The sequence below is a fragment of the Triturus cristatus genome, chromosome 6, assembly GCF_964204655.1.
Source record: "Triturus cristatus chromosome 6, aTriCri1.1, whole genome shotgun sequence".
In the NCBI taxonomy this organism is placed as follows: Eukaryota; Metazoa; Chordata; class Amphibia; order Caudata; family Salamandridae; genus Triturus; species Triturus cristatus.
The window spans coordinates 860,935,635-860,962,080 of record NC_140589.1 but is presented as its reverse complement, the minus strand read 5'-3'; the positions used below and the strand labels follow the sequence as shown (position 1 = coordinate 860,962,080).

The following is a 26,446-nucleotide window of genomic DNA, read 5'->3' as shown; positions in this document are numbered from 1 at the left end:
ATCAAGTGAGGATATTGGCAGATAACAGCCTTGGGATTGAGGGTTACCGTTCTTAAAAAATTGGCACATGTTTGTGGGAGTCCCACTTTGCAGACAGCATGAAAACCATTACATAAAATGGGGGCCCACAGAACCGGTGACATTTTATACATGTCCATAGAATGCCATCTATGCTCGGAGCCTTGTTAGAGGGCCCTTATTGATTGCCTCCATTATTTTGACATGGGTGAATCCCACAGCTGGTGAAAAGGCCACCTCCGCTTCTCCATACTCGTTGGAGTCACTTAGCCCATATTCAAGTGGTATACCCAGGCTTCAGGGCTGATGGTAGTGATAAGAGAGTTAGACTTAACACTGCTATTCCATAATATGGCGTTATACTCTACTCTGCATCTTTGTATTTTACATAATTCCCTGAGTGACCTCTGAGGGCCTCATGTAACAATACTGATGCCTATTTGCAGTGCTGATCAAATCAGTTAGCCTTCAGAAAACCTGGCTTGCTGGGTTTCATAAGCATACCACTTACCGCTAAAGTTGAACAAATAGGTTGGCCCTCTCACTATAGCTGTAAGAGTTGGTAAGGTATTTGATCACCAGGGGTAGATAGTTCAAACATAATTTGGCCATAAATGATATTCATATCAACATTTCTCCAGGCCTGGTGCAATCCTTGGGTCTTAACTATTATGGATTTAGTTGCCACACTCATAATGCCCTCCTTCTTCCCTGGTAGACATAACTCAAAGCTTAGGGGATTATGGTCACTATAGGCACTGACTGGTGAAAATAGCTGCCCTAGATACCCTGGCCAACAAATCATGTGCAACAAAGATACAATCAATAATTGTAGAATACCTGTCCCTCTCAAAATTGGCCTTAACATTATAATTAGGATCAAAAGCTTCATTCGCATTGGCATAATCAAATGACTTACACAGTTGGAGGATGACATGTCCTCTCTGGTCCCTGTGATGAACATCATGTCTTGAACTGATGTTCGCACATATTTCATTAATCTTCCATCTGTGTCGTCCCCAGTTCGGCATCGAAATCCCCCCCTAAGATAATTTCACAGCCTTTGCACAAATAAGCAGGTTCAACTTATATAACTCGTCAAAATTGGCTGACTTATCACAATCAAAATACCCATTATATAAATTATTAAAAACAGCATTTAAACCATTGGGCCACATGAATAAAAGTGCTTGAAATAAATTGCGATCAGAAGGGACAATGCTGATTTTGCAGTCCAGGGCAACTTTAGTCCATGCCATTGGTCCTGCCCCGGCTCTGCCCAACGCTAATGGAACTGCAGGGACAAAATAGGGGCATTACCCATCTAGACTAATGATTTTGGTTTTCCAAGTCTCCTAGAAGAAAGTATCATAATTGCAAATAAAATGAACCCACTCCTCGCAGCCCATTTTGCTAACTAGCCTAGCCTAGCAAAGTTTCAAAAAGGGATCTTAATCACATGGGCATTGCTAGATTTCCTTTATTGCTTGTCAACACATCTCACTCTTCTTGCCATGAGAACCTCCTAGAGGATGTTATCTCTCCACCTAATGTTCCCATGGACCCAGTTGGTAGTCTTGTTAATTAATTCTACAACAGACTCATTGGCTTCAGGGGGCAACACCGGAACATCTGCCCAGATAATGACATAAGGACATGCTGCATGTGGTAAATCACAGCGGGAAACACTTTTGTGTGCTGTCCCCACCTGGGTGGGGGGTTGACGGGCAATGCTCAGAGTATTAGGGCCCCCAAAATATGGGCCATCTATCACAAATTCAGATGGGTGATGGTCATTCTGAGCATGAGGGGCAAAACCTCCAGCAGTCACACTGGTACATAGTTTCCCCCTCCCTTTGCCCTCCTATTGAGGCCATGGCTCTCAACTGGTACTTGGGAACCCAGCCCCTGTAGTCAAGCTACATCCTCCTTCAGGTCCCTTAGCCACCCTCACATCTAATTTGCCAAGTTTCACCTCGATACACTGCAAACAATCATACAGCCCTAGCAACTTAGAGTCAAGAATACCAGCCACCTCTTTGTTAAGCTGAGCCAGGATACCCCCAATGGCCTCTTTAAAACTGATGTTAACTCCAGGTGTGGAGGACCCAGTGACTGCAGAAAAACTAGCAGCTTGTGCTCGCGGTAGACTGCATTTCAATTTAGAGCGGGGTAATGAGGCAAGCTTGGTGAACCGTGTGTTGCCATCAGAGGCACAAATTTCATCTGAACCCCCTGCTGCAAGCCTGCTGCAGGAATGGCAATTGGGGAAGCAGTTGGGAAACCACCTACATGTGGCAAAGTTACCGTGGATGCCGTAGAAGGCAAGTCTCTCATCAAACAACATTTCTTTGTCTAGTGCTCCACTGCCTTTTCAATATGCCCATCCAGGGTGCTTTTTTTTGTTTTTATTGCAGTTGCACCCTCCTTATTTAGATCTAACTTTTATTTGGACATTACTTACATACACAAAACCCACAATTGGGTCAGAGTCGAAGAAAAATGAGAGAGAAAAGACACACTAAAATGCAATAGATGCAGTTTGTACGATAATGCTAACAAGCATTCAAAAGTTGGTGCAGTAAAAAATCAGTGTTGGCATGGAAACAGTCTAGATGAATGAGCACAATACCTCTTGTTATGGAACGAAGATGGTAAAGTTAAAGTAGAAAACAAAGGCCTTGCCCAGCCTCCCTGAGTTCCAGCTTAAATGTGCTCAAGGATGGCATAAATCAATATACAGCAAGACCGGCCCTCAATGAAAAAAGGAAAAGTGAGGATAACTGTACCTTTCACATGGGGCCAGGTGAAATGGCCCAGCCCAGCCTCCTTCGGGCTCTGATAGGCATGGAAGGGCCTGCCCTTGGCCTGGGCACATCCTGGGCCGCAGGACGTAGCAATGCTCTTTATAGCACAGGCAGCGAGAAATGCATGAAATTCCGATTATTGGCCCCTCCTCCTTTGGGCCAATGCTTCCTGGGACTTTGACTCCCCACTGTTTTCGTTGTTACCAACAATACCAAGCCCGCAACAGGCAAAGCGCTCCGTGCTGCGGTATGCAGCAAGTAACCCTGGGCATAGTTTGCGTAGTAGCGCTATGCTACGCGAAGTGCACTTCGAGCTACGCGAGCTACGCGTAGCTACACGAGCTGCGTAGTGCAGTAGGGAACATGCTGTTTGCACTGATTGCACAGTGCCGGATGCTTGTCCGCACTGTGCAATCATTGCAAACGGCATCTTGCACAGTGCAAGCGGTCGTTTTCTTCCGCTCGAGTAGATTTGTACTCGAGCGGCAGTTTTCTCAACACAGACTGGTAGTTTCTCATCGCGAGCGGTCGCAACCATACGCGACAACTCGCAATGAGAAACCTGACCTCTCCGCACTATGAATCTTGCCGGGAGGTTTATTTTCCACTCTCGCGATCGGCAACTTGATGTTGCTGATCGCGAACGAGGAAAAAGTCTCGCCAGGATGTCATTTTGCTCGCTTGCGGTCGCCAACTTGACATTGAGGACCGCGAGCAAGCAAAAAATGCCCGCTACGCTACACATTTTTGCACTGTGCTATGTGCAAATTGCGTAGCGCGTAGTTGCACAAAGTACGCAAACTACGCAAGTGTAGCGTAGTCCTATGCCCAGGGTTAGTAGCCAGGCACTTTATAGCACAGGGAGCAAAAAATGTGAGGAAAGCCAATTTTTGGTCCCTCCTCCTTTTGACTAATGATTCCTGGAAGTTTCAGGCTGCACCACGGCCGTGTCCAGCAACAGCCAGCAAACAGGCTATCATTGTAGTAGTTGAAACTTAATTAAAGTTGGATCTTAACTTAGTCAATGTTAAAATCAACTAAAGAGAGTGGTGTGAACAGTACTCTTTATGATACTTCCTCATCTTTTGTTAAAAGGCTTACATGTCTCTGCTCGTTCTAGCATGTAACAATATCCCTGAGCTTTCATCAGGACCTACATCACCTTTCTCAAAAGTGTAACCTACCCTATATTGTATATATTGTAAATATGGGAATGACCTATCTGCCCACAACATCCCTTTTTGCTGGAATCAGTCTTAAACAAGAGAAAATATAGTCTGTAGGTGCCTGGAAGTTGAATACACCTACCTACGCCATTTCCACTTTGACATTGGACATGGTCATGGTCAGAATGAATATCTAGATTTTTCCACTAAAACACCTCTTGCATGAGAAGAACACAGTTTGAGAAACTGAGGAAAATGGGGTGTGGAGGGTCTCAGAAGAACCAAACAAATGAAAGCTTGTGCATGTTAAACAGAGATTACCCTTGCATACTATTTAGGCTGCACGAGTACAATGCCTAGAAATGCAGCATATACCTGATCGCCAAAATATTAAAACACAATTTAGCTAAGTCTATCACACCACATTTTTAATTTTGTATCACCACTGGAGCAATTGGTCATTATTTCAAATCACCTGTATCCCTTACATAGTGCTGTGCCTCTCTTTTACCACAGTAGATACAGAAGCATTGCAGTCCATTTATTGGTGAGAGCCAAAAATGTGATCTCCAGATTGAGGTGCCACAAATGTCATCAAATTCTCACAGGATGTGGCAGTGTCAATTTACACATGACAGTGTTCATGATAAAGTGTTTGAATTAGTTGTAGTTTATTGGCTTATTCCCATTCCAAAATAACTGTTTCCTTAATCATGTATGTGTGCTGTGCACACTAAACACACTAGTCCATGTTGTCAATGTGTACACAGAAATGTTTGAACACAAAAGAATACATGGAGCTTTGTTTAGCTGAAGTAGTCTTTTTTCAGTTTTTACACCATCCATTGTGTATGTTTCTGCTTCATCGGATGCTATTTCTGTACGAATAGTAATGATGATGCCTGAAAAATTATTTTCCTCTTCCTCTGATGGTTCTTATGGAGGTTCATAATCTTTAGGAATTAAATTCTTGTTTTCCAAACAGGTTCAGTCTCTGCACATATTCAGGGTTTATACTAGTCCTTCTGCTTCTGGCAGTGATAATAGTAAGGGCCGAACTAAAACCATGTTTTGAGAATACACTGACAACAGGGCAGTGTAGATGTTTTGCTAACCATAGTACAGGCACTGTTCTATGTCCCCATGACAATACAGCAATGACCAATGATATACTAGAAATGTTTTCTTGTCATCGAGCTACTCCTGTAACGTGTCCTCTTTTGTCATAACTAATATCTTATAGATTTTTCTACAATAGTTAGGTTGATGCCTTTTTTGGCCCAATGCATGTTATTAATGCATTCTTATATCTTGGCAAGAAGCATACAGGATTTGGAGGTGGGCAGCCAACCCATCCTCTTTATCTACATGTGTTTTTTCATACTTTTTATTCAGTAGATGTTTCTCTTAGTCCATTGATTAGACAGCGGGAACTTACTTGCCCGAGGAACACAAAAAATCCTTCCTGCCAAATTCAAGCGGATGTGATTTTAAATCAGGCATATGCAATTGGCTTTACAATGGTTTTATTTGTAAGAAGCAAAGGAAAGGTACAGAAGTGAGATCAGGATAAAGTTGCCCTTGCTATCTCTAAACTACTACTAAGTTGAACACCCTACAACTTTATGAGCTCCATACAAATGAGAGACCCCAACTAAATGAACCCAATCTCTCAAGTACCCCAGCATAAATCAAACACACTAAATGCAAACAAGGTTAATCAAGGGCCAGGGATGACAGAATACATAGATTGACAGAGTGTGAGATTGAAAAAAAAGACACCTCTAGGGTGAATGCACAAAAACCTGTAATCCACTTTGCCACCAACCTCTACTTGTGTCATTGCCTGATCATAAGTATGGTAGATACTCAAATGTTATTGTCTAATTATCTGTTGGTGAATAACAGGCAAAATGTAGAACACCTGTCAGGGACTGAAGACACAAATCTCATGTGCAGGTAAACATACCGCTTCAGTCAGAATGATGAAATGACAAGCAGGAAGTCACATTGCCACTGTGCCAGGAACTTCCAAAGCTGAGGATTATTAAATAAACTCTGAATGAGATTTTCCAGTGTATATTAAAAAGTTTCAGTCAATGAAAAAGAACCACTGGGAAGTAAACAGATGTACTTAGGATTACACAATTTGGTCAAGTAGTGATGTTGGGATTTGAGTCCAGGTTTTCTAGACATAAATTCTAAAATTCAGCCTCTGGACAATTATCTTTATTTTAGGAATGTTCTACTTGCATAAAGAAAAATAATGTTTAATGTGTTAAGGTGCATTCCTGTATTACTTACACCAGTGGAATGTTTGTTTAATCTTCCTCTTAGGTACTTGCTACTGTTCTGTTATATATATTTGTGTTGCTCTCAAATAACCCGGGAGGGTGTTCTGGCACCTGAGAAGAGTAGTGCAGCCCTGACTGAAGCCTATTGAAAGAGCTGGGTTTCAAGTTTCAGTTTCTTGCAGAATTCTAGGATTGAGCTGGTGGATCTGATGTGGAAGGGGAGATAGTTCCAAGCTTTGGGGACCATGTAGAAGAAAGTATGCTCCAAGGTCTGGCTCAGCGGATGCAGAGCACATGGGTGAGGAGAAGGCTGGTCACGCGGAGGCGTCTGATCAGTAATTGGAACTGTATGTAGCTGTTGAGTTGTGCTGGGCCTTGATTGGTTAGTGCTTTATAGGTGTGTGTGAAGACGCTGAAGAAGGCACATTTGTGGCTAATGAGATAGTAGAGGTCCTTGAGGTGTTGTCTGCTGACAACAATACATGCAGATGTGAAGCAGTATGCTTGAAAAAGAATGATTCACATAAATTCATGCACAGTCCTGGGGAATATTGTGAATCACCCCCAACATTTGAAACTCCTTAAGTTATAGGCCATCTATAGTGTGTAGTTTTCTGGTGTAACATTTTGTAGTGTATTGGTTTGTTCTTATGTTGTATTTCTAACCCATTCCTACCCCTTTTTTTGATTTAGGTTTGCCTATTAGAAGCCATCGTTGCATTCGGCACTGCTGTTCTCACTATTGTGGCCATGCCTCATTTCAACATACTAAGCAATATAATGATTCTCAACAGTGCCTGCTTCATTCCCTCATTTCTGCAAATGGTGCAACACATTAGGAAGCCTGAGTTGAAGATGGTACTTCCTGTTCTCTCTATCCTTCGCACCACTCTGGGTTTTGTACTGTTTGGGGTAGGATATTGCATTGCTTTTTTGGGGAGCAGCATAGACAGTTCTCAGATCAATATATACATTTTCATTGCTGCTGTTGCGGTATGCTTTGCATCCATTAACTGGTGGGAAAACTTCACGACGTTTATTCAGAATGGGCACTTGAAGTTCCTCAAGAAAAATCTGGGTGAATCAAGAAATGCAGTATACATGTGCGGCAGTGTGGTCCGGATCATTGTCACTGGGGTTGTAGTTGGAAGCAGCGTGCCCATCATGGGTGAAAATTGGTCGACATCAACAAGTGCATCATGGGATGAGGTGAACTTGGCGATGAGCCTTTTTGCAATCCAAGCTGTGTCTTCAGCTTTCTGTCACTGGTTTGGTGTTGTAGCATGTAAAATGCATGCCTTCAAATGTGGGTTTGCCTTCCCCATGGTATGCAATACCCTGACTGTGATGTTGACATTTATGGCGTTTTTTGCGTTCCAATACAAAGATGCAGAGAAGAGATCTGGTGATATTGACACTTTCAACCTTCCAATGTTTTGCCATCATCTCAGGGTGTGTCCAGATAAGGACTCTTCCAAAGCTCAGCAGCTTCTTTTAGAGATCAGCCACAACATCTGCAATACTACAGTTGTAGGAGACCAGTACATTTCAGGATTTGCCTTGCTTGCTGTTTCTGGATTATGCTGGTGGGTAGGATTGGTGCTTTCCACATTCAATATCTGGAGTTTGCAACTCCAGAGGATCGAAAGGACAACCACACTTTTTGTCAGACGTCTCTATGAGGCAGCTTTCATCGATCAATCCATGCTCTTAAATATTAAAGTGCAACACTTCGAATGGATGGACCCTGGAGAAGACACATGGTAAGTCTACAAAATTATTGAAAAAATGAAAGCGTGTTCTATTAGAAGTACACAAGTGCATGTTACCTTTCTTATTTTCTAATTAAATTCAAACAAAAACTAAAAACTATGCAAAATAGAAGAAATTTACAAACAAAATATTATTTTCACAAGTTCTACTCACTTTATGATTACTAATGATATGATGATAAAGAGCACAGAGTAGCGGTCCATGACAAAAAGGGACCTTCCAAATCTGAGGCTTAGTAGACTTCATAACCTTAGGTTTTTTTGTTTCTGAATTATTCTATTATGTTGACAGCACAAGAGGTAATGTCAGCCATGAACAAATGTTCTCATCTATTTAAAAATTGGCCATAGTTATTTTGAATGCTTGATCTTAAGTTTGTCTCTCCCATGTCTAACATTATCCTTTTTAGTTCTTGGTTATGGGTAGCATTAGCTATCTGTTGGCAGACATATGGATCCTAACATACAACGTACACTGATATTAGACTTTGGGTCAGCAGCACCATGCACAAGTTTGGATGGCTTTGTTGTCTATCTCAGTTGCTTGATCTTGATTTGATGGCTTTCCTCCCAGCCCAGATGCATTTCGGTCACAGTGATCTGATTAGATCAGAGCTTATTTCTTTCTTTGCTTCCTTGTTCTTGTCCTCCTTATCCATGTGACCTCTTTTGGGTCCCTATGTCACTCTTATTTAAAATTTTGTGTGTGCTTGTCTTCTGCCCACACTCTTTTTGCTTCCCCTACCTCTTCCCTAATACTTCCTAATACAATTCATGCTTATGCAAGCATGCACGTTAACGACCATCTTGGAATAGTGCTCCTTTAATAAACACTCTTCAAACATTGGCTGTGTTATAGGTAAGGTTAAATATCCATTGTATAGTCAATCATTGCTATTGTCAATAAATATGATTAAGTAAAAATGGTACGGAAATTCTGGCGGCACACAAGCCAACTCTCAGGTGGTAACATGGTCTTTTGGCTTCATTTAAGTAACAGACAATCAAGCCAGGGGTGCAGTACAGGAAATTCCTCTGCCACATTCTTGAATATCAGGTTCGTCCTATTGATGTAAGGTTCAGCAGGGCCTGTGCTAGCATCTCCATTTTATCTAGACGTTTTTACTTGACATGTTTTTCTAATGGTGACTTTTTACATGCTTTGCATTTACATGACATTGTCCTTAGAAATGATTCTGCATGGAGCACATTTCTTAGTAAGCATATTATTATGTTGTTGGTACACTCGGTTCAAGGCTAAGGAACATTGAATTCAATGCCCTTGCATTTGGTTGTGCGGTTGGAGACAGCACTAAGACTCCAGACTAACCATGTTATTAGCTCTGCATCTTTGACACAGTGCAATTAGAATAGTGCGTATATGATATCAACTGTCCCTGAGCAAATTCGGCAGATAAGCACTTCCGCAGGGATTATCCTGGATCGCTGGGCATTGTGATGGAGATGCAGCCCTGCTGACTCTAACCATCATCCTGCAAAAGACAATAGGCTGCTTTACAACTGATTGGCTTTCTGATACATCATACACAGGTATGTGATTTAGGGTGTCCCAAGGGATCTGGCAGAGGATATTCCCACCATGTTCTCGAGGGAGTAGATAGTATTAGATAGGACTATAACTCTAATCATAATCACACAGTAATGTTATAATGGTTTAACTGTTTATCTTTTTCACCATTCTTGTAATGCTGGTTACAATGCTTTGTTTCATCCTCCTAACAATTGCAGCTTACGCTTTCTTTACAAGAATACAATAAGTTTGAAAAGTCAATTTGTATCTTTCTTGTGTTTACCTTGGGCATGTGTAAGTAAACAACAAAAGAGTAGATCTGTTTCCACAATTTCCTTGGGCAATTAGAGTGGTCATTTTCTGAGGTTGCAGACACCATCTGATACTCTGGAAGGTTAGAGGTTCAGATGGGGAACTGTGAGCCAACTAAGAATTGGGCCAAGATAGTCAGATGATATGGGTGGACTCAGTCCCCATGTTCTGATGGTTATGTTGTCTAGATAAGCGATCCTACTTAATTTGTAGGTCCCGTATGACACTATATAAACATGCAAGATGTGGAAACAGGATTATTTTCAATTACGTGGCTTTTAATTTATCTTATTTACAATCTAATATAGCACAGCATAACCAGTGTGGAGTCAGCACGCTTTACAGACATCCAAACAGATGAGATAGAAGATCTCTCCTGAACTAAACACGGTGCTAAAATAAGGACTAGGACAATGAGTGATCTCTGGGACAGATAACAATATCAAATTCTTACTGAAGAATGTTAGGAGCATAAACTTGTTAAAGCAAACACAATAGGGAGAGGAAGGCTTGAAACAATACAACAAGAATAGAAGGAGGAGCACCAGGAGGAAGAAACAGAATCTGTAGAATCACACAAGTCGAAGCATGAGCAAGAACTGTTATAGAGGGATGACAAAAGAAAGGGAGAGGCACAAATGAGAGGCACTGACAACAGAGATGCTGAGCAGACAAAGGGGACATATATGACAGAATTGTAGATGAAATGAGAAGGAGGAGAGGAATTTTAGTAAGGGAAAGTGACATAGTTCATTGAGATGCATTTTAGATATTTAGTTGAGAGAAAGAGGTGGTATCAATAGTCATGGATAAAAGGATATATGCAGTATATGCTGGAGAAATATAAGTGAGCAGGAAAAGAAAGTGATTGTTCAGTCACCAATTTGTTGTAAGTGAATGAGACTTAAGCATTCAGATGGAGCATAAATGTGTGTATTTTGATCTTTTTCTGGAATTAAACCAAGTATACTTAGTATATTTGATGTCTTCTGGCAGCGAATTCCAAAGGGTTGAGGCAGCTCCTAAGCAAGACTGGCTAGCAGCCCAGTGATGTAAGAATTTGTTTATTCCTGTCTTGTTCCTAACACTGCACTGACCACCAGATACGCTCAGTAAGTTTGCACAAGTATTCTGGTTATTTTTCTTGGAATATTTTGTAAATAATGCAAGGAATTATAACTTAATCCACGCTATCAATGGGAGCAACCACAGGTTTCTTAGTACATGAATGATGTAGTCACATTTTGTGTACCAAAAAACAGCCTTGCTGACAAGTGAAATGCAGTTTTAGGGCTCAAGCAAAGACTTGAGGTTCCAAAATCAACATGAGAAACCACAAGTGCATGGGCAACTAGTCTCAACTGCAAAGGTTGGAGAAAAGGAACTTTTTGACAGGGTATAATGTGCATCTAGCTGCAGAGACTATGTGTGCCACAAGTGAAGGTAAAGTATGCTGGTTGTACAGCAAGATATCTGATTGGTGTGTGAAATCCTGTTGAGTGATTCTATTACCATGACTTCAGCCGCGCCAGAGGAAAACACTTTTACAGCAATTCCATCATGTGCTAGCAGCATTTTAAAATTGTCACCAAGATATGTGGGTACCAGGGAACTCTATCCACAGACATTAGAATTGCATAAAACGATAGCTGGCTGATAGATCATTTCAGACTCCTAGAATGTAGGGCTAAGGGTACAGAAGGCTAGTCCCGCCTTAGCACCACCCAAATTGTGGTCCTATCAGAGGGCTTGTAGGGCTACGATCCAATGTATTATGTCGAGGATTGGATTGCAAAGAAGATTGCACCAACTGGCCACTGTGCTATGTTCAAAGTGGAAAGAACCCACCATGGTCCGCCTAATTACCCTGATCAGAGGCTCCGTCTAGACCAGTAGTGGCCAAAATTTTGAATATCTATGACAAAGACGATATCCTGCATGCTGCCAGATTAGTGTACACTTTGCGATTGAAGGTGCTATGGTAAAGATATTTCTGGATAACACCTCAGCAGCAAAACACAGGTCTACAGTACTCCCTACTCTTTCTTGTGAAATTAAAAATCATCAGAGATCACCACAGACATTTCTTCACTGAACCTTGGGATGCTGGGGACTGGGGCGATCAGTATTCTAAAACAAAGCCTTCTGTTTCCCTGCCTTTATTCTCACCCAGTCAAATATAAGGGCTAGTCCCCTCACTACCATCCAAACTGAGTAATGCCTCCTAACCAGATCAAACCCGCAAAGAGAAAAATGTTTTCCTTTCTGCAACTTCGCAGCTGCATGAATAAGACAACAACAGCTCCCCGACATCATGAGTCTGAGGGAGACTCTTTGAATTTCCTGAAGATTGTGGGTCTGGTGGACTCCCTGACATCATGCCTCAGACAGCAGAAGACCTTTTCATCATATGTCAAATACCTTTAAGCTTTCAGTTAATTCTGCTGTTCTACATACCAAGTTATCCTCAAACATGATTGTTACTCTTGCAACCCTATATTGCTATTGTTAAATGGTTAATCCCCTATTTTTGTTTCTATGCCGGGATGATGCTAACTTCACTTTACTTTAGATTGCAGTGTTGATCCAGGCTCTTTCTGAAAACAAATAGTGGGCACCAGAAAAGCAGGGTTTTCAGCACAGTTATTGAGCTTGTTCGCCAGACCCAGGCCCTTTACATCACACTTTATGTTAGGAGGCAGTGAAGCTCCAGCCTCCTTTGGAGTGATGTGTCACCTCCTTTCTCTACCCTGGAACTTTGTTACAAATAGGGAGAACATCGTTTTATTCAGTTTCAAATTCCAATTTAGATGGGTGGTAGTGAGCCACTGGCCCAGGGTTGTGGGTTAGGTTGTTTGAATGGCCGATCTCTTTCTATATACTTCATGGTGCTGATGGTGTGGATCCGGATTGGTGTGGTGGGTCGACATCACATACTAATAGCCAACAATTGGTCAATTTGCTTCTACCTAAATAGTGACTTGCTCCTCTTATCTTGAATGACTGTTATACATTTTCATGAACTGGAATGTCTGGTGCATGAATTCTATGAAGAAAAGGCACATAAATTATGCCTTTTCAAGCGACAGGGCACACAGATTGCAATTATTCAAGAATCCCATTTAACATACGCCTAAGGTGTCAGACTGCAAAAAAGACGGATGGGACAAGGCGTCTACACTGGTTATTCTGCATTTACATGAGGAGTGCCGACTTGGACCAGACTGACTGTTTCCTCTATGCAGGTAGACACTATCTTATATGGAGAGTGGAGGTACAAATTGGTTATGGGTTGCCTCAATGGCATGACCGTCCTGCTGGGCAATATTTACTCCCCTAACAAAGATCACACAGCATTCGTGGCAAAGCTGTCTTCAATTTTATGAAAATGGGCTCACCTCCCATGGATAATCATGGGTGATTTCAACTGTGTGCTGGATGTACGTTTAGACAGGTTACACCCTCCACTAACACATATGCATGCTGGTCATAATGCCAAGACAATCGAGTAGTGAGTCTTGCAATCGTCATTAGCAGAAGCCTGGAGGACAAGGAACCAGGAGGTGGAAATAAACTTTTTTATTCACCCTCACATGATCTCCACATTAGATTGGAATGCATTTTCCGTACCACTTTGCTGCTGATGCTAGTGTTGCACACTGAGTATATGGGTAAGACAATTTCTCACCATAATCCATTATCACTAAATCATTGTAACAATGATCTATCCTCCCGGTTCTGAGACAGAGGCTCCAGCCCGCCCATTCTCGAAGATTCAGCCTACAGGGCCACTCTGAAGGAATTTATAAGATGCTTGTTTGTTGAAAAAGTGGCACTGTTACATAATCCCTAGCAGAATAGGAGCTGTTCATAGTGTTTTTCAGGGGGCAGTGTATTTTGTCAGTGGTGGGTGCACAAAGAGTGGTTGAGCAAGAGCTGTGGACCTTGGAAAATGTACTTTCTCAACTATAAAGAGATGCTGTCCATCAAGAGGCTTATAGACCCTTCATGGGCCCCACTAGCAAATGATACTATACTCTGGTTGAGGTGCTGCGGTGCATGGATTTCAGGTGTTTGTAGCTAAGACACATGCTGTTGGTGATACATCAGGCAGGCTTACTCAACAGAAGCAGGTGAGAGGGTCACATCTTCTCAGTTTGCCTTACTCCTGCCACTATAAAGTGTTCCCAGAATGAAATTCACGCAGCTTTTTCCACATTTTGCCATAAGCTTTATGGCTCCACCATCGAGGTAGCATGTGAGGATCTTGCAGGATTTCTGAATGGGCTGAGTCTACTTCTGCTTCCCCTGGAACAGATAGAAGTGAAGATGGGGAGAGGAGTTGACCTAACGGCTAGGGCGGTCGACCTCAAATCTGGAGAACTGGGTTCAAGTCTCGTCAATGACGCTGAACATCCTGTGATTCTAGGCAAATCACTTAATCTCCCTGTGCCTAAAAAAATGAATTTGTCCTCATGTAATGCAACTGGTGCTATGTAAAGAGCTCTGATACCTGATACCTTCGGGTCAAGTTCACGCTATATAAAACTCTGTTAAAAAAAAAAGTTGTGGAGGAGAAAAGTTCAGATCAAGAAATATGTGGTGCATTTAGGGAGCTACCAAACGGCAATCCCCTGGTTTAGATGTGCTCCTTATGAAATGTCATTAAACATATTCAGGGTGCCTGGTTCGTAAACTAGTAGAACTGTACCGGACGGCAGCGGATACTGGAACATTGCCTTCTACCATGAACAGTATCCCTTCCCAAACAAGGGAAAGATTCTCTAGAAGTGGCTTCTTATAAGCCCCTAGACATCTTGAATAACAACTTGATAAATTATTTAACAATATTCTGGCCAGAAGATTCCTGGTAGTTCTCCATGACTTTGCACACCTCGATCAAAACAGTTTTTTACCCAGTAGCCCAGAATACCAAGAGATTGTAATGGCTGCTTGAGTCCACTCTAATAGATTGGCCTCATTCAACGTGTCCTGCAGTAGACCTTGGGAAACTGATACTCCTGACTGACATTATCTGTTCACAGTTATGAAATTCAGACTGGGACAGAGAATGACTCAATGGATTGCGGTCATATATGCATGGTCTTTGACAACAATCAGAATAGGTAATTAATTTTTAATTACAAGACAACAGGGGCACTCAACAGGGATGTCCACTTCCACCTGTTGTTTGCCCTGGCCATGGATCCAATAGCAGTGAGGTTATGACTGCTGAGTCATGATCGGAAAATTTTTCTTGAGGGTGAAACCCATGTGAATTCCATTTATGTCAATGACATGATGTTATACAATTGTGATGTCTTGTCAACTCTGACACCATAGTGATATCTCAGACAGTACTTGAATTTGAAATGGTCTAAGTCTAACCTGTCCAAGTCATGCCAGTTCCCTCACCACTTCTCCGGCCCTGAGCATAGGTTAGACATCAGAGGCGGCATAAGTACATGAGAAGACATAACGATTCAACATCTTCGAAGACACATCTACCATTCAGGTCAGGGGCTTCTAGACAGCAATTTGACCGAGGCAGGAGCTGCTCGTTTAAAAAAATGTTTTTGTCTATTTCCAGCATCAAATTCACTGGTGATCTGTTTCAAGATTGTCCCCTGAATCAATCTGACACACTTGTTGACCAGTATGGACTTCATAGAAAACTCACTTTTGCCCTGTGCCATCACTCAAGAAGACCCCCAAACTCATTCCTAAGTGGTAATTCTACACAATATGGGCGATGGAAGCAGGCTGATCATGTGAATAAGAAGATCAATCCAGTCCCATATTGGTGTTACATTAGTACAGCTGTGGGGCTAACAGAAAGCAGACATAGGCAGGCCCTTCACTGAGAAAGAATAAGAGAAGCTATTAGCAATCCTGCATAAAATACCCTGTAATGGTTCCAATTTATCCAGTTTTGTATACTTCTCAGGTCCTACCTGACCCCAGACTGGCAGCACAAGATTTATACTGCAACAAGCCCAGATGCCCCCCCAGATGCCAGACCCAAGGGTGGACATGCAGTGCATGAAGTAGGATTCTCCAATGGAGAATGCTTACTGGAATGAAATCACTGGGGTAATAGCCTGAAATGCTGGTCTTAGTGATCTTGATAGTCTGGAATGCTGCATCCTGGGTCTCTTCAAGAGTGCAAAGGCCCATAAAGCTAAGAACAGATTCTTAAATCTGTTGTTATTATTCACCAGATGCTCCAACATAGTGAAATTGAAGGCACCCTTAAACCCTAAAATATCACACTGGCAGGATTCCATTATTCACGGAGCTGAGGCCATGGATCTCCACAGAGAGAAGACTAGTGGCCTCAGAAAATCTCATATAGTTGACCACATAGGAGGAACTCAATCTTGCTTTCAAGGATGACACTAGACTTTCTTGAACTCAATTCCATTGCTAGTTTTAACTCACAATCCCATGTCTCATGCTCAGCGGACAATTACCCTCAACTGTTTTTTAAAAATTCAGGTACATCTGTGTTCAATTATGTTAAGCGTTTTTACCAAGGAATATCATTTCAACCTGCTTCTGTGGCCCTCTAAGTGCTCATATTTAATCTGTGCTAAGCCTTGGATTTGACCTGCCTTTGTTTGTCTTTTTTCTTTATTTAAGCTATTTACTTGTGATTGGCAGTTTAAGTTTTTTCTGATCTGCATGACATAGCTTTTGCACACTGTCATATACATACTAACCATGCATGCTTTAGAATAACACATCAAGCCTCTAGAAACCATGATTTATACATTATTACACAATTATTATGATTGCACTTGCATTGCTAATTACCTGTCACTCTGAATTTCTCTAATTCTTTGATTGACTATTTAACAGCATGTACTTACTACAGCAATAAAATCAATAAAGATAATTAAAAACATATATGGAACAGGACATGTACTCCCACCCCTCAAGTCAATGGTACAGTTCTAGTTTCCATATATGGAATGCTGGGAGCTTCTTGCATGTTAGGGTAACTTGCAGGGCTTTCAGTGAGAGGCCCTTTGAGTTCTTTACCAGAGTTGCACAACAGATAGTGAGGGACTGTGTTAGAAATGGGGATTCTGGTTGGCTAGGGTGTGCACCTAAGCCAGGCAGAACCCACCACTCTAGTCAGAGCAAGTAAGTTACTCACCAAAGATAACTTGTGTTCACCTCCGGTAGCTTGCCCCAGAGCAGTCAGACTTATCCCACGAGGCAATGAGTGAAGCATTTAAAAAACACATTCACACCAGTAACACAATGAATACACCACAAAAGAGACTCCACACAGAGTTATATGAAAATGTAATATATATTGTGCATAAATCATTGACCAAATGACATAAATCATAGTAACTGTGCACACTATGCCAAAACCGAGTCAGGACTCATTATCCTGACAATGCAAGAATTAAAATGACATACATTATAACATCAGGGCAAGGTGTGTAACACGCTCTAAAAAGATAAATACGTCAATAATACCGTGCATATTATGCAAATCCTGGAGTAATACTCATTGTCCTGTCAATGCAAGAATCAGAATGGTATACATTAGAACATCAGGGAGTGCAATGCAGCAGTTGAGTAGTAAAAGGTTTCAGGAGATACCAATAAACAGGCACCCCAAATCACAGTAGGCATAGATGTACATTAGAGCACCTGCGCTCCTACTAGCTAAATTATGATAATAGGCAAAACAACACGATTGGGATCGCCGCTGAGGGTTTTATCCCATCCTGTGACCTCCCTGGCAGCCAGGCATCCCCCAAGAAATGTATCAACAAGGGGGGAACACACCTCGTTGGAACCCTGCTGTATTAGGATTAACCCGCAAATGCGCAGAGTAACTGCAGGGCAAGGTGGAAATATCGAGGACAATGGTGCAGCGGTTAAGGAGCGCTCTTGGACTTCATGGGCCGCTATACAACAATGAATGATGTCCCCACAAATTGCACCAGCCTTCTTTGTAGATGCAGGGCCGCTGCGAGGTGTGGTGCAAGTTCCAGGCTACCCCTGGCCCCACTCACCCGTAGAACCTTCTCGGGGGTAGGAAAAGCTCCATAGGCCAAGAAAAACCCAGTTCGGCCAGGTGGCATGCATCAATGGGCCTCGGGAGCTCCTGGGGCCTGGCACAAGGCTGCACTCAATCACTTGAGTGAATGTGGGTCAACGCTGGTCTCCTCCTCTCTGAAGGGAAAGTGGGCCCTATTGGGGTGATTCCTAAGGGGCTGCGTTGTTGCTCCAGGCAGGGAACGATGCTGCGGGCCAGCACTGATTTATTCCAATGGTGTATGTCATGGCCTCCCACCAAAGGGGGATGTGTTCAAATGAATACTCCAGTGCTCTGGGAGACTCAGGAGCAGCTCTTTGCTCTGTGCAGGGTATTGGTGAATCACATGGATTGCCCTTCATACCAATTGCCTCTGCCACTAGTATCTAGGAAAAGAACCACCCGTCTCTAGCCTTGTGGAACAGTGGCGGTATCACGGAGCCCTTTACACGTGATGAAGCCTACGCCCTGATGTGAAAAAACAGTAAAGCACTCCAAACGTGCTGGTATAGGACACAAGGCAAGTCAATAAGCCCTGGGAGAACACTCTTGGTGAGGCACCCACAAGGGTAGGCAGTCCAGCACAATGAAGGCAATTTGCAAAGAGGCAGTTCCTTCTAAAGCCCAGCAATGTAAACAGCAGATCAGCACGGTAAAGCAAGTGGTTTCAATGGCGGTTTATCTTGGTAGCACCCAGTACTCCAGGGAGTCCAAAGTCAGGGAACAGCTGGCAGCAGGGAAACAAGTAGAAAAGCAATTCAGTGAGTCCTTTATGCTACCCAACAGGTAGTAGGCAGCAGGGCAACAACAGAAGAGCACTCCAGTTGTTGAGTCCTTCTGACAGAGTTTCAGCCTCTGTTCCAAAAGTGCTCCAAACATGTGGGTTCAGAGCCCCTGTACTCATACCCTAGTGCCTTGCTTCTAGAAAGTAGGATACGTTTCCAGCAAGGCCTGTGAAGTGTCAGGAGTGTCCCTCCTCTCCTGCCTTGGCTCCAGACATCAGTAGGAGTAAATTATCCCTTTGTGCTAGGGCAGGGCCCAGCCTATACAAATGTAAGTGAGCCCCACATCCCTCTCTCCCAGCCCAGCTGTCAGTCTACCCAAACGTGGATTGGGATCAGGATACAAAGCACATAGAGTTATATGCACAGAAAAGTGCGCACTTTCTAAAAGTGGCATTTCTAAAATAGTAATAAAAAATCCACCTGCACCAGTAAGCATGATTTTTCACTACCATTCTATACATACCAAACTTGGTCACACTACTCCTTTCAGATCAGGAATTACCACTTGAATACATGTAAGGGGAGTCCCAATGTTAGCCAATGGAAGTAGCACGCCTCAGAGTAGTGAGTAACACAATAGGCTGTTTGTCACTACCAGGACATGCCACACAATGAAGGCACATGTTCTGCCTTCTACCTACAGAGCACTCTGCCTATAGGGGTACCTAGGGCCTGCCATAGGGATGACATATATTTAGAAAAAGGGCTGTTTCAGGCTTGCCAAGTAACTTTAAATGCCGATTCAAGGTGGCAGTAAACTGCACACGCAGGCCTTGCAGTGTCATGGGCCTGAGACAGGTTTGAAAGGCTACTTCTGTGGGTGGCACAATCTGCGCTGCAGGTCCGTCAGTAGAATTCAATTTACAGGCCCAGGGTATATGGGATATCACCATACAAGGGACTTGCATGTAAGTTAAATATGCAAAACAGGTGGAAACCAATCATACCATGTTTTAGGGGCAAAAGCACATGCACTTTTGCACTGATTAGCAGTGGTAAAGTGCTCAGAGTCATAAAGTCAACAAAAAGAGGGTTAGAAAAATAGGAGGAAGTTTGGGAATAAACCTGCAAAAAGAGCCAGGTCCAACAGACTGGCTAGTCTAAATTGGGTGGCTAGTCCAACAATTTTCTTTTTTAAATAATCTTTCTATTAAGATAGAAGAGTAAGATAAGCATCGCATTACAGTTATGAAACACACGACAATTGATAATTTCAGTATTTTGTAGGTTTGCCTCTTCCCACCGGGAGCTATCGCAAAACCTATTCGCCTCCATCTGATCTGTTACAACTTTGAATTAGTATTCAGGTTAGTTTTGGGCTGTACTGTCCCTCCCATGGAGGCCATGCATGGATTCCCTCTATACTGATTCAATTTGTCCCACATTTTTCCCCATTTCCTTGGGCCCCCTCTGTTCACATAAACTGATTTTTCTGCCACCATACACCAGTCCATGTCTCTCTCCCAGTTCTGGAGGGTCGGTGAGGCTTCTGATCACCAGTGGCGGGCTATGTTAGGTTTAGCTACCATAAGACCAAAGGTGGTCCAGGTTTAGTCGGCTCGTCCCAGATCAGTCTCTCCCCAAACATTAAGGAGACACCATTTGGGAGAGAGTGTTAGCGCCTCTCCCACTATCCCAGATATGCAGGACACTACAGCATCCCAGTAGTCATGGATTCTTGGACAAGCCCACAGGATATGGTAGAAGGACCCCTCCTCACCACAACCTCTTTAACAAAGTGTGTCTGCCTTTCTACCCATTTTTAGCAACGTGATACAGGAGATGTAGGCTCTGTGAAGAATTTTAAGCTGGACCAACTGGAAGCGGGTTCTGATGCCCACTTCTCTTGTGGAAGCCAGGGCTTCCAGCCAGTCTTCTCCTTGCAGGTCTATGATGTCATGTCCCTAACGGTCCCTCAAGGATATGAGTGTTAGGGAGGTTGTTTATGAGTTTCTGATATGTGAGTGAGATTGCCCTACGGGTTAAGTGTTCTTCTAGGAGCCTGCATTCCAATGGTGATGATTCAGGTAGGGTCGCACCCCCAGGGCACCACTGCCTGTATGGCATTTCGGATCTGTAGATAACAGAAAAACTCAGTGTAGGCCAGTACATAGGTTTTCTTTAACTGTTCGAATGGTATAATATCCACCCCCGTATGTAGGTCTCCCACCCACGAGATAGCAATCAAGTCCCAATTATCAAAGGCTTTTCTAGTTCTCATTGTGCCCAGTTTTTGGGAATCCCATAAGGGCGTTGTCTTAGTAATTTTCGTCTTCCATCGTAGCTTAGAAAGGGTTGAGTGCCACACACAGTTAGTGCTGTGGGCCCCTCCAGCGATAGGCGCTGTGGATCAGTATTGAGTGCTTGGAGGTATCCCCTTGGCTGGAGAGCCAGACGATCCATCCGATACGCCAGTTCCGATAGCGGTTAGTGAACCCATTGATTTATAGTTGCTAGTTGAGCAGCCCTGTAATAAGTTTGAATGTGGGGCAATGCAATTCTTCCCTCATACAAGCTACGGGTCAATGAGGAGCCCCCCCTCCCATAAGAGGGTTCGGACTGCACTATCTATTGAGTTAAAGTTTGTATCAGGAATCAGAAATGGTATATTTTGCAGAATGTAAAGGAATCACGGTAATGCCATAATTTTAAATAGTGCCGCTCTACCCAAGAGGGAAACAGGGAGAGCCCACCAGTGTTGGACATCACTTTTAAGTCCTGTCAGGGGGCCTTGTAGATTTCGGGCCTGAAAACGAGCCGGGTCAGTTGTTACATAGATGCCAAGATATCGGAATCCCTTCACCGCTATTTGAGCTTCATATTCTCTGGGCAGTGAGGGAACACCACCTATTTAGACTAGTTAATTGTGTACCCAGAATATCTGCTGAAAGTAGCAAAGATGTTTAGTATTCTGGTGATAGAAGAACGGGGAGAGGCAACATATAAAAGGATGTCATCTGCATAAAGTGATACTTTGTCTTCACAGTCCACTGTCCAGTGAAGACCCTTCGGATCCAGGTTGCCACCGGTTCCAGCATCAACACGAATTTTAAGGGGGATAAGGGGCAGCCCTGTGTAGTGCCCCATTGTAGAGGAAACACTCTTGATGTCCTTCCATTGACCACTACCTGTGCTAGGGTTTCTGTGTATAAGAGACTAAGCCAAGACAGGAAAAGCGGTCCAAAGCCCTCCACACTAAGCACCGCAAACATATAAGGCCACTCAATGGTGTCGAAAGACATGCGCACATTTAAGGATAGAATCACTGCATCTTCTTGGATCCTATGGGTAAGTTCCAAAACCCCATGTAGGTGCCTAAAATTTACAGTTGTACTGTGCCCTGGCATAAAGCCAGATTGGTCTGGATAGACTGCAGTGGTAAACATTGGAAGAAGACGTAGGGCTAATAGTTTTACTAGAATGTTTGCTTCAGCGTTGAGCAAAGAGATTGGCTGGTAAGAGCTACATTGGTCTTTTGGCTTCCCTTCTTTATGCATTACTATTGTAGTGCCTTGCCTTTGATCTATCGGGAGCTTACAGAGTATCCTGCTTTCCTCAAACATTGCCAGGAGATGTGGTATGGTTGCGGGTGCTGTGAGCCTATATAGTTCTATTGGGATACTGAATGTATATTGTCTTGAAAATAGTGGTCAGTGGCTTCAATAAGTCCCCTCCTGACTGATGGAATTATAATATACCTGGAATTAATCTGAACTGGGTCCGATCCACGTGGGTCTCCCATCTTATATCTCGCCTCATAAGGGGGAATGATCGGAGATCCCTCTCGCCAGGTGTTTCACATCCCTGAAGTGGGGGAGCTGTAAAGTATGGGCTTTTAAAGAATCTGTTTGAAAGCGGCTCCCATGTGCCCCTGAGTGAAACGTGTATTCTTGTGTGTTGGGATTCAGTGCCCTCCAGATATCAATCAGGCCCAGTGTCGAAAGAAACTCAATCAGTCGTGTTTGGGTGGGGTTTGGAACCCTAGGTGGTAAGCAATCCATGAACTCGCATCCCATCATATTCAATCGCCTCCTATGTAGAGATGTCCCACTGGGAGATCAAGCATAAGGGCCCCCAAGTCAGTCAAAGTCATATCTTTCAGAGTCGGAGGGACATATATTAACAGGATATTTATCACCGAGCCTGCCCCTGTCCCTGAGAGTGCAGCATACCTACCCAGTCTGTCTGACCAAGTCTTTTCAATTATAAAGGGGAGTTTTGACCCCGATGTATTTTCATTTTGTATCCGCATCGGTTGAGAGCATTATACCTGTTTCCCATAAGATGGGATTCCTGCAGTAAAACAATATCAGGGGAGTGCCTTTTGACTATGCCCCATTTGACTTTATTTACTAACCCGTTTACATTCCAGGTCATTAATTTAAGTTCAGCGGAAGATTGTCCTGTCAGCTGGTGGATAGTATGCTAGCAGTTTTAGCCCTGTTTTGTGTCCCTTCCAGAGCCTTACCCCTGAGAGTTGCTGTCAAAATATCAGTGTTGACTGCTATGTTGAGGTCTTGGTAATGGATGTCTACAGCTCGTCGCATCAAACATGAAAAAATACACAGCAAATCTGCTAAGAGAATCTGAAACCCCCCTCCCTTCCCTTCCCCATTCTACCCCCACCCTGCATCCCTGCCTGATGGAGCCCCAACTGTCTGCCCCCCAAATCAGCACAGTGCCTGTCGACCCGTCCCAACTTAACAAACATAGGGAACGTAGGCTCATCCTCCAACTCTCCCCATCCCCCTTCTGCCCTAAGAGTATTCCCTCTGCAGAGAGGATGGGTTTTGTGCTGTCAAAGATCAGTAAGTTTCTCCATTTCAAGGCGCGTTTGGACTTGAGACCATCCTGTGATTCTGGTAAAGTACATGCCCCTTCTCATTGTACTAAACACGGAGCAGGTTGTGGAGGGCAGAGTTAATTTGTATGAGTGTGTTCCAGCCGGTTGATGAGGGCGTGCCCCTCACCTCGCTGTCACGATCAACCAAGCTCCTCAGGATCATGGCGATGCTCAAAGTGGTCCACCTCCTGACTTCCCCACACTCTGATGAAATAAGATCACAGAGTATAAAGGCAGTCAAGCGAGGGATAGGGTTAGGGTAGGAACAGCGGTGGAAGAGGGAAGACCTGCAACAAAATAAGCAAAGGATTAATAGGGTACAACGCTCTGTCTACTCTCATGTAAATCTCACTAGCGTCCTAACCATACCTAAAAATGAGTGCTCCCGAGGTGGACCCCTTCCCTCACTCTGGCAGGATACGTCTCTCACCATAGGAAAGGTACACACACCTAAAGGGCGAACACAAATGATTAGGCTCCATACAACGGTACCATGATGGTAAACTGCCACTGACATACCACATACATACCCACTGTCTTCCACTCTCTCTTCCACAAAACTACGAAAACGGGCCAACTCCAGCACCAAGGAAGGGTTCTCAGTATTCAGGCACAGTTCGCTTGGAGAATCAAAAGAGCATCAACAAGGTCCACAAGCCACTGTTCTCCAAATGTACTGGCACTAGAGCGCCAAAATAAGGACTCCAGGGAATGCACAGCCATCCCAGCCAAAGAGTTCGCTATTCCCAGATGAGTTAGTTCAAAAATAAAAGAAACTATGGGCCTCTGTAATCGGACATCCACTCTGGATGCCCAGGGAGCTTAGCGGTACTTGAGTTTCAGCGCAGATAGCTATCAAAGTCTCAAAATGAAGTTCCCCGCGAGGAACAGCCAGATCCTGCTCTCTTGTCTTCGCTGCTGCCGTCGGTGAGGGATGGATTCTCTACACAGCCGACCTCGGAGACTGCAGATCGTGGAAGGCGCTCGGCCGAGCGGAACGCGCCAGACGGCTCCGTGGGAGCCTAAGCGGTAATGTTCTGATATCCGTCCGCGTCTCAGCGGAGAACGTGGTACTCCTCAGGACTCCGTTAGCGTCTCAGCGGAGAACGCGGTACAATCCCCAGGTGTGGTATCTAGCAGGACACGGTCAGAGCAGCCGCTCTGACAACGGGAAAAAACAAACGCCAAACAGAATCACGTACAACGCTCCCCGCGTAATACGTGATTATATGTGTTGGGTCCCTCCCAGAAGGATGGCCTTCGGGGAGGTGTAGTTCGTCTACTGATGTGGTCCTTTCTTTACGGTAGGCGCAACACGACCAAATCCTGACACTCGCCCCTCAAATGATTATCTACATATCAATAGCCAACGCTTCTATGCTTCCTCCCAGAACTGAGTGTCCTCTGTTAGTTAGTCACCAGGCACCATCGTTGTTTTCCTCAGGGGCCTCCCACTGCCCTCCAGTCTTCAAGCCAATTCCACGCTGCCTCTGGTGTTGTGAAGAACCAAATCCTCCCTTCTGATTCCACCCATAGACATGCCGGTACGAGCATTAATACTTTTCCCCTTTTTCTCTGAGCGTTTTCTTCACTGTTATGAAACTGCATCTCAGCCTCTGTGTCTTTAGGGTAAAATCCGGGAAGACGATGACCTGTGTGTTTTCAAATAGGACTGGTGGAGCAATGCGGGCCATCTGCAGTATCACATTGCGGTCTCTATAATTAAAGAGAGGCGCTATTATGGGTTTAGGTGGTGCTCCTGGGCTGGGCTGCACACCCGGCACCCGATGGGCCCTTTCCACTGAAAAGAATTGGGAGAGCCCCCTCGGTTGGAGATGCTCATGGATGAGGTCTTCAACAAGATCAGTTGCCTGTCCCTCTGCCCATTCTGGGATCCCAAAAGTTCAGACATTTTTGCGTCGTGACTGACCTTCTTGATCTTCGAGTCTGGCTTCCAGGTTGGAGTTGAGTGTTTGCATTTCCTTAATTTGAGCCTTGAGCACTGAGGTATCTTGTAGTAGAGTTTTGGCGGAGTTTTCTACATCTTCAAATCATGCAACCATATTGCGCAAGTCTGCTTGGATCAACAAGACCTCCGTCATGACTGAGTCTATCCGACTTTGCAAAGTAGTTTGCACCCCTCGTATGGCAGCCATGATGACATGGAGGAATAGTGTACCCTTGTTGGGACCTGACATGGAGTCGAGGGGCAGGCACTCGTGAGGACTTTCTTGTGCTGCCGCTCCCTCTAGGAGAGGGAATCTATCAAGTTTCGTCTGGTGTCTGGCCTTTGTGTTTTCCCCCCGTCTTCTTGGAGCATGACCTCAGTTAGGTTTGTGGTGTAGGTCATGTAGGACTCAGGGTCTGCTGCTGCTGCCAGCCAACAGTCACCGAGGTAATCCCTGCAGCATGTCAGGTTGTCCCTCAGTGTCTCAGCTCAGGCCCTCGTCCCGCACAGAGCAGCTCAATCAATGCTGTTGCCTGTTTTTTTCCCACCTCCTTACTAATGTTCTTAATGTCAGATCTGTCTCCGCCCGTTGCCACAAGCTTGGTTGCCGCTATGGAACTTTCATGATTTGGAGGGTGCCTTCCGATGGCTTTTGTATTAGTTGATGCCTTCTTAAAATATGGTCACTTGGTGTGTCCTTGGCTATAACACTGAAGCCACGCTGTATCGGAGGGTGTGCTTTCTTTCTTGCCTTGTGATCCTTGGGCCTTCTGGACTTTCCCACTTATGCCCCGAGCTTGTATGCGGTCCTGGGGTTTGTAGCCTCACTAGTGGCTGCCTGACCAGTTATCTCAACAGCGCTGTGTTTGCTTGTAAAGCCTCAGTAGTACACCTCTCTGGATCATGGA

General features: G+C 44.0%; 1 protein-coding gene across 1 annotated transcript in view; it reads left to right on the top strand.

Moving 5' to 3' along the window:
- The window catches only part of LOC146817971 (chitin synthase chs-2-like), a 504,051-nt gene that overhangs the window by 159,398 nt on the left and 318,207 nt on the right, over positions 1-26,446 (top strand). The window contains exon 4 of the mRNA XM_085609725.1: positions 6,979-8,048. Within this exon, the coding sequence (XP_085465851.1) occupies positions 6,979-8,048 (1,070 nt within the window). The remainder of the gene's footprint in view (positions 1-6,978; positions 8,049-26,446) is intronic.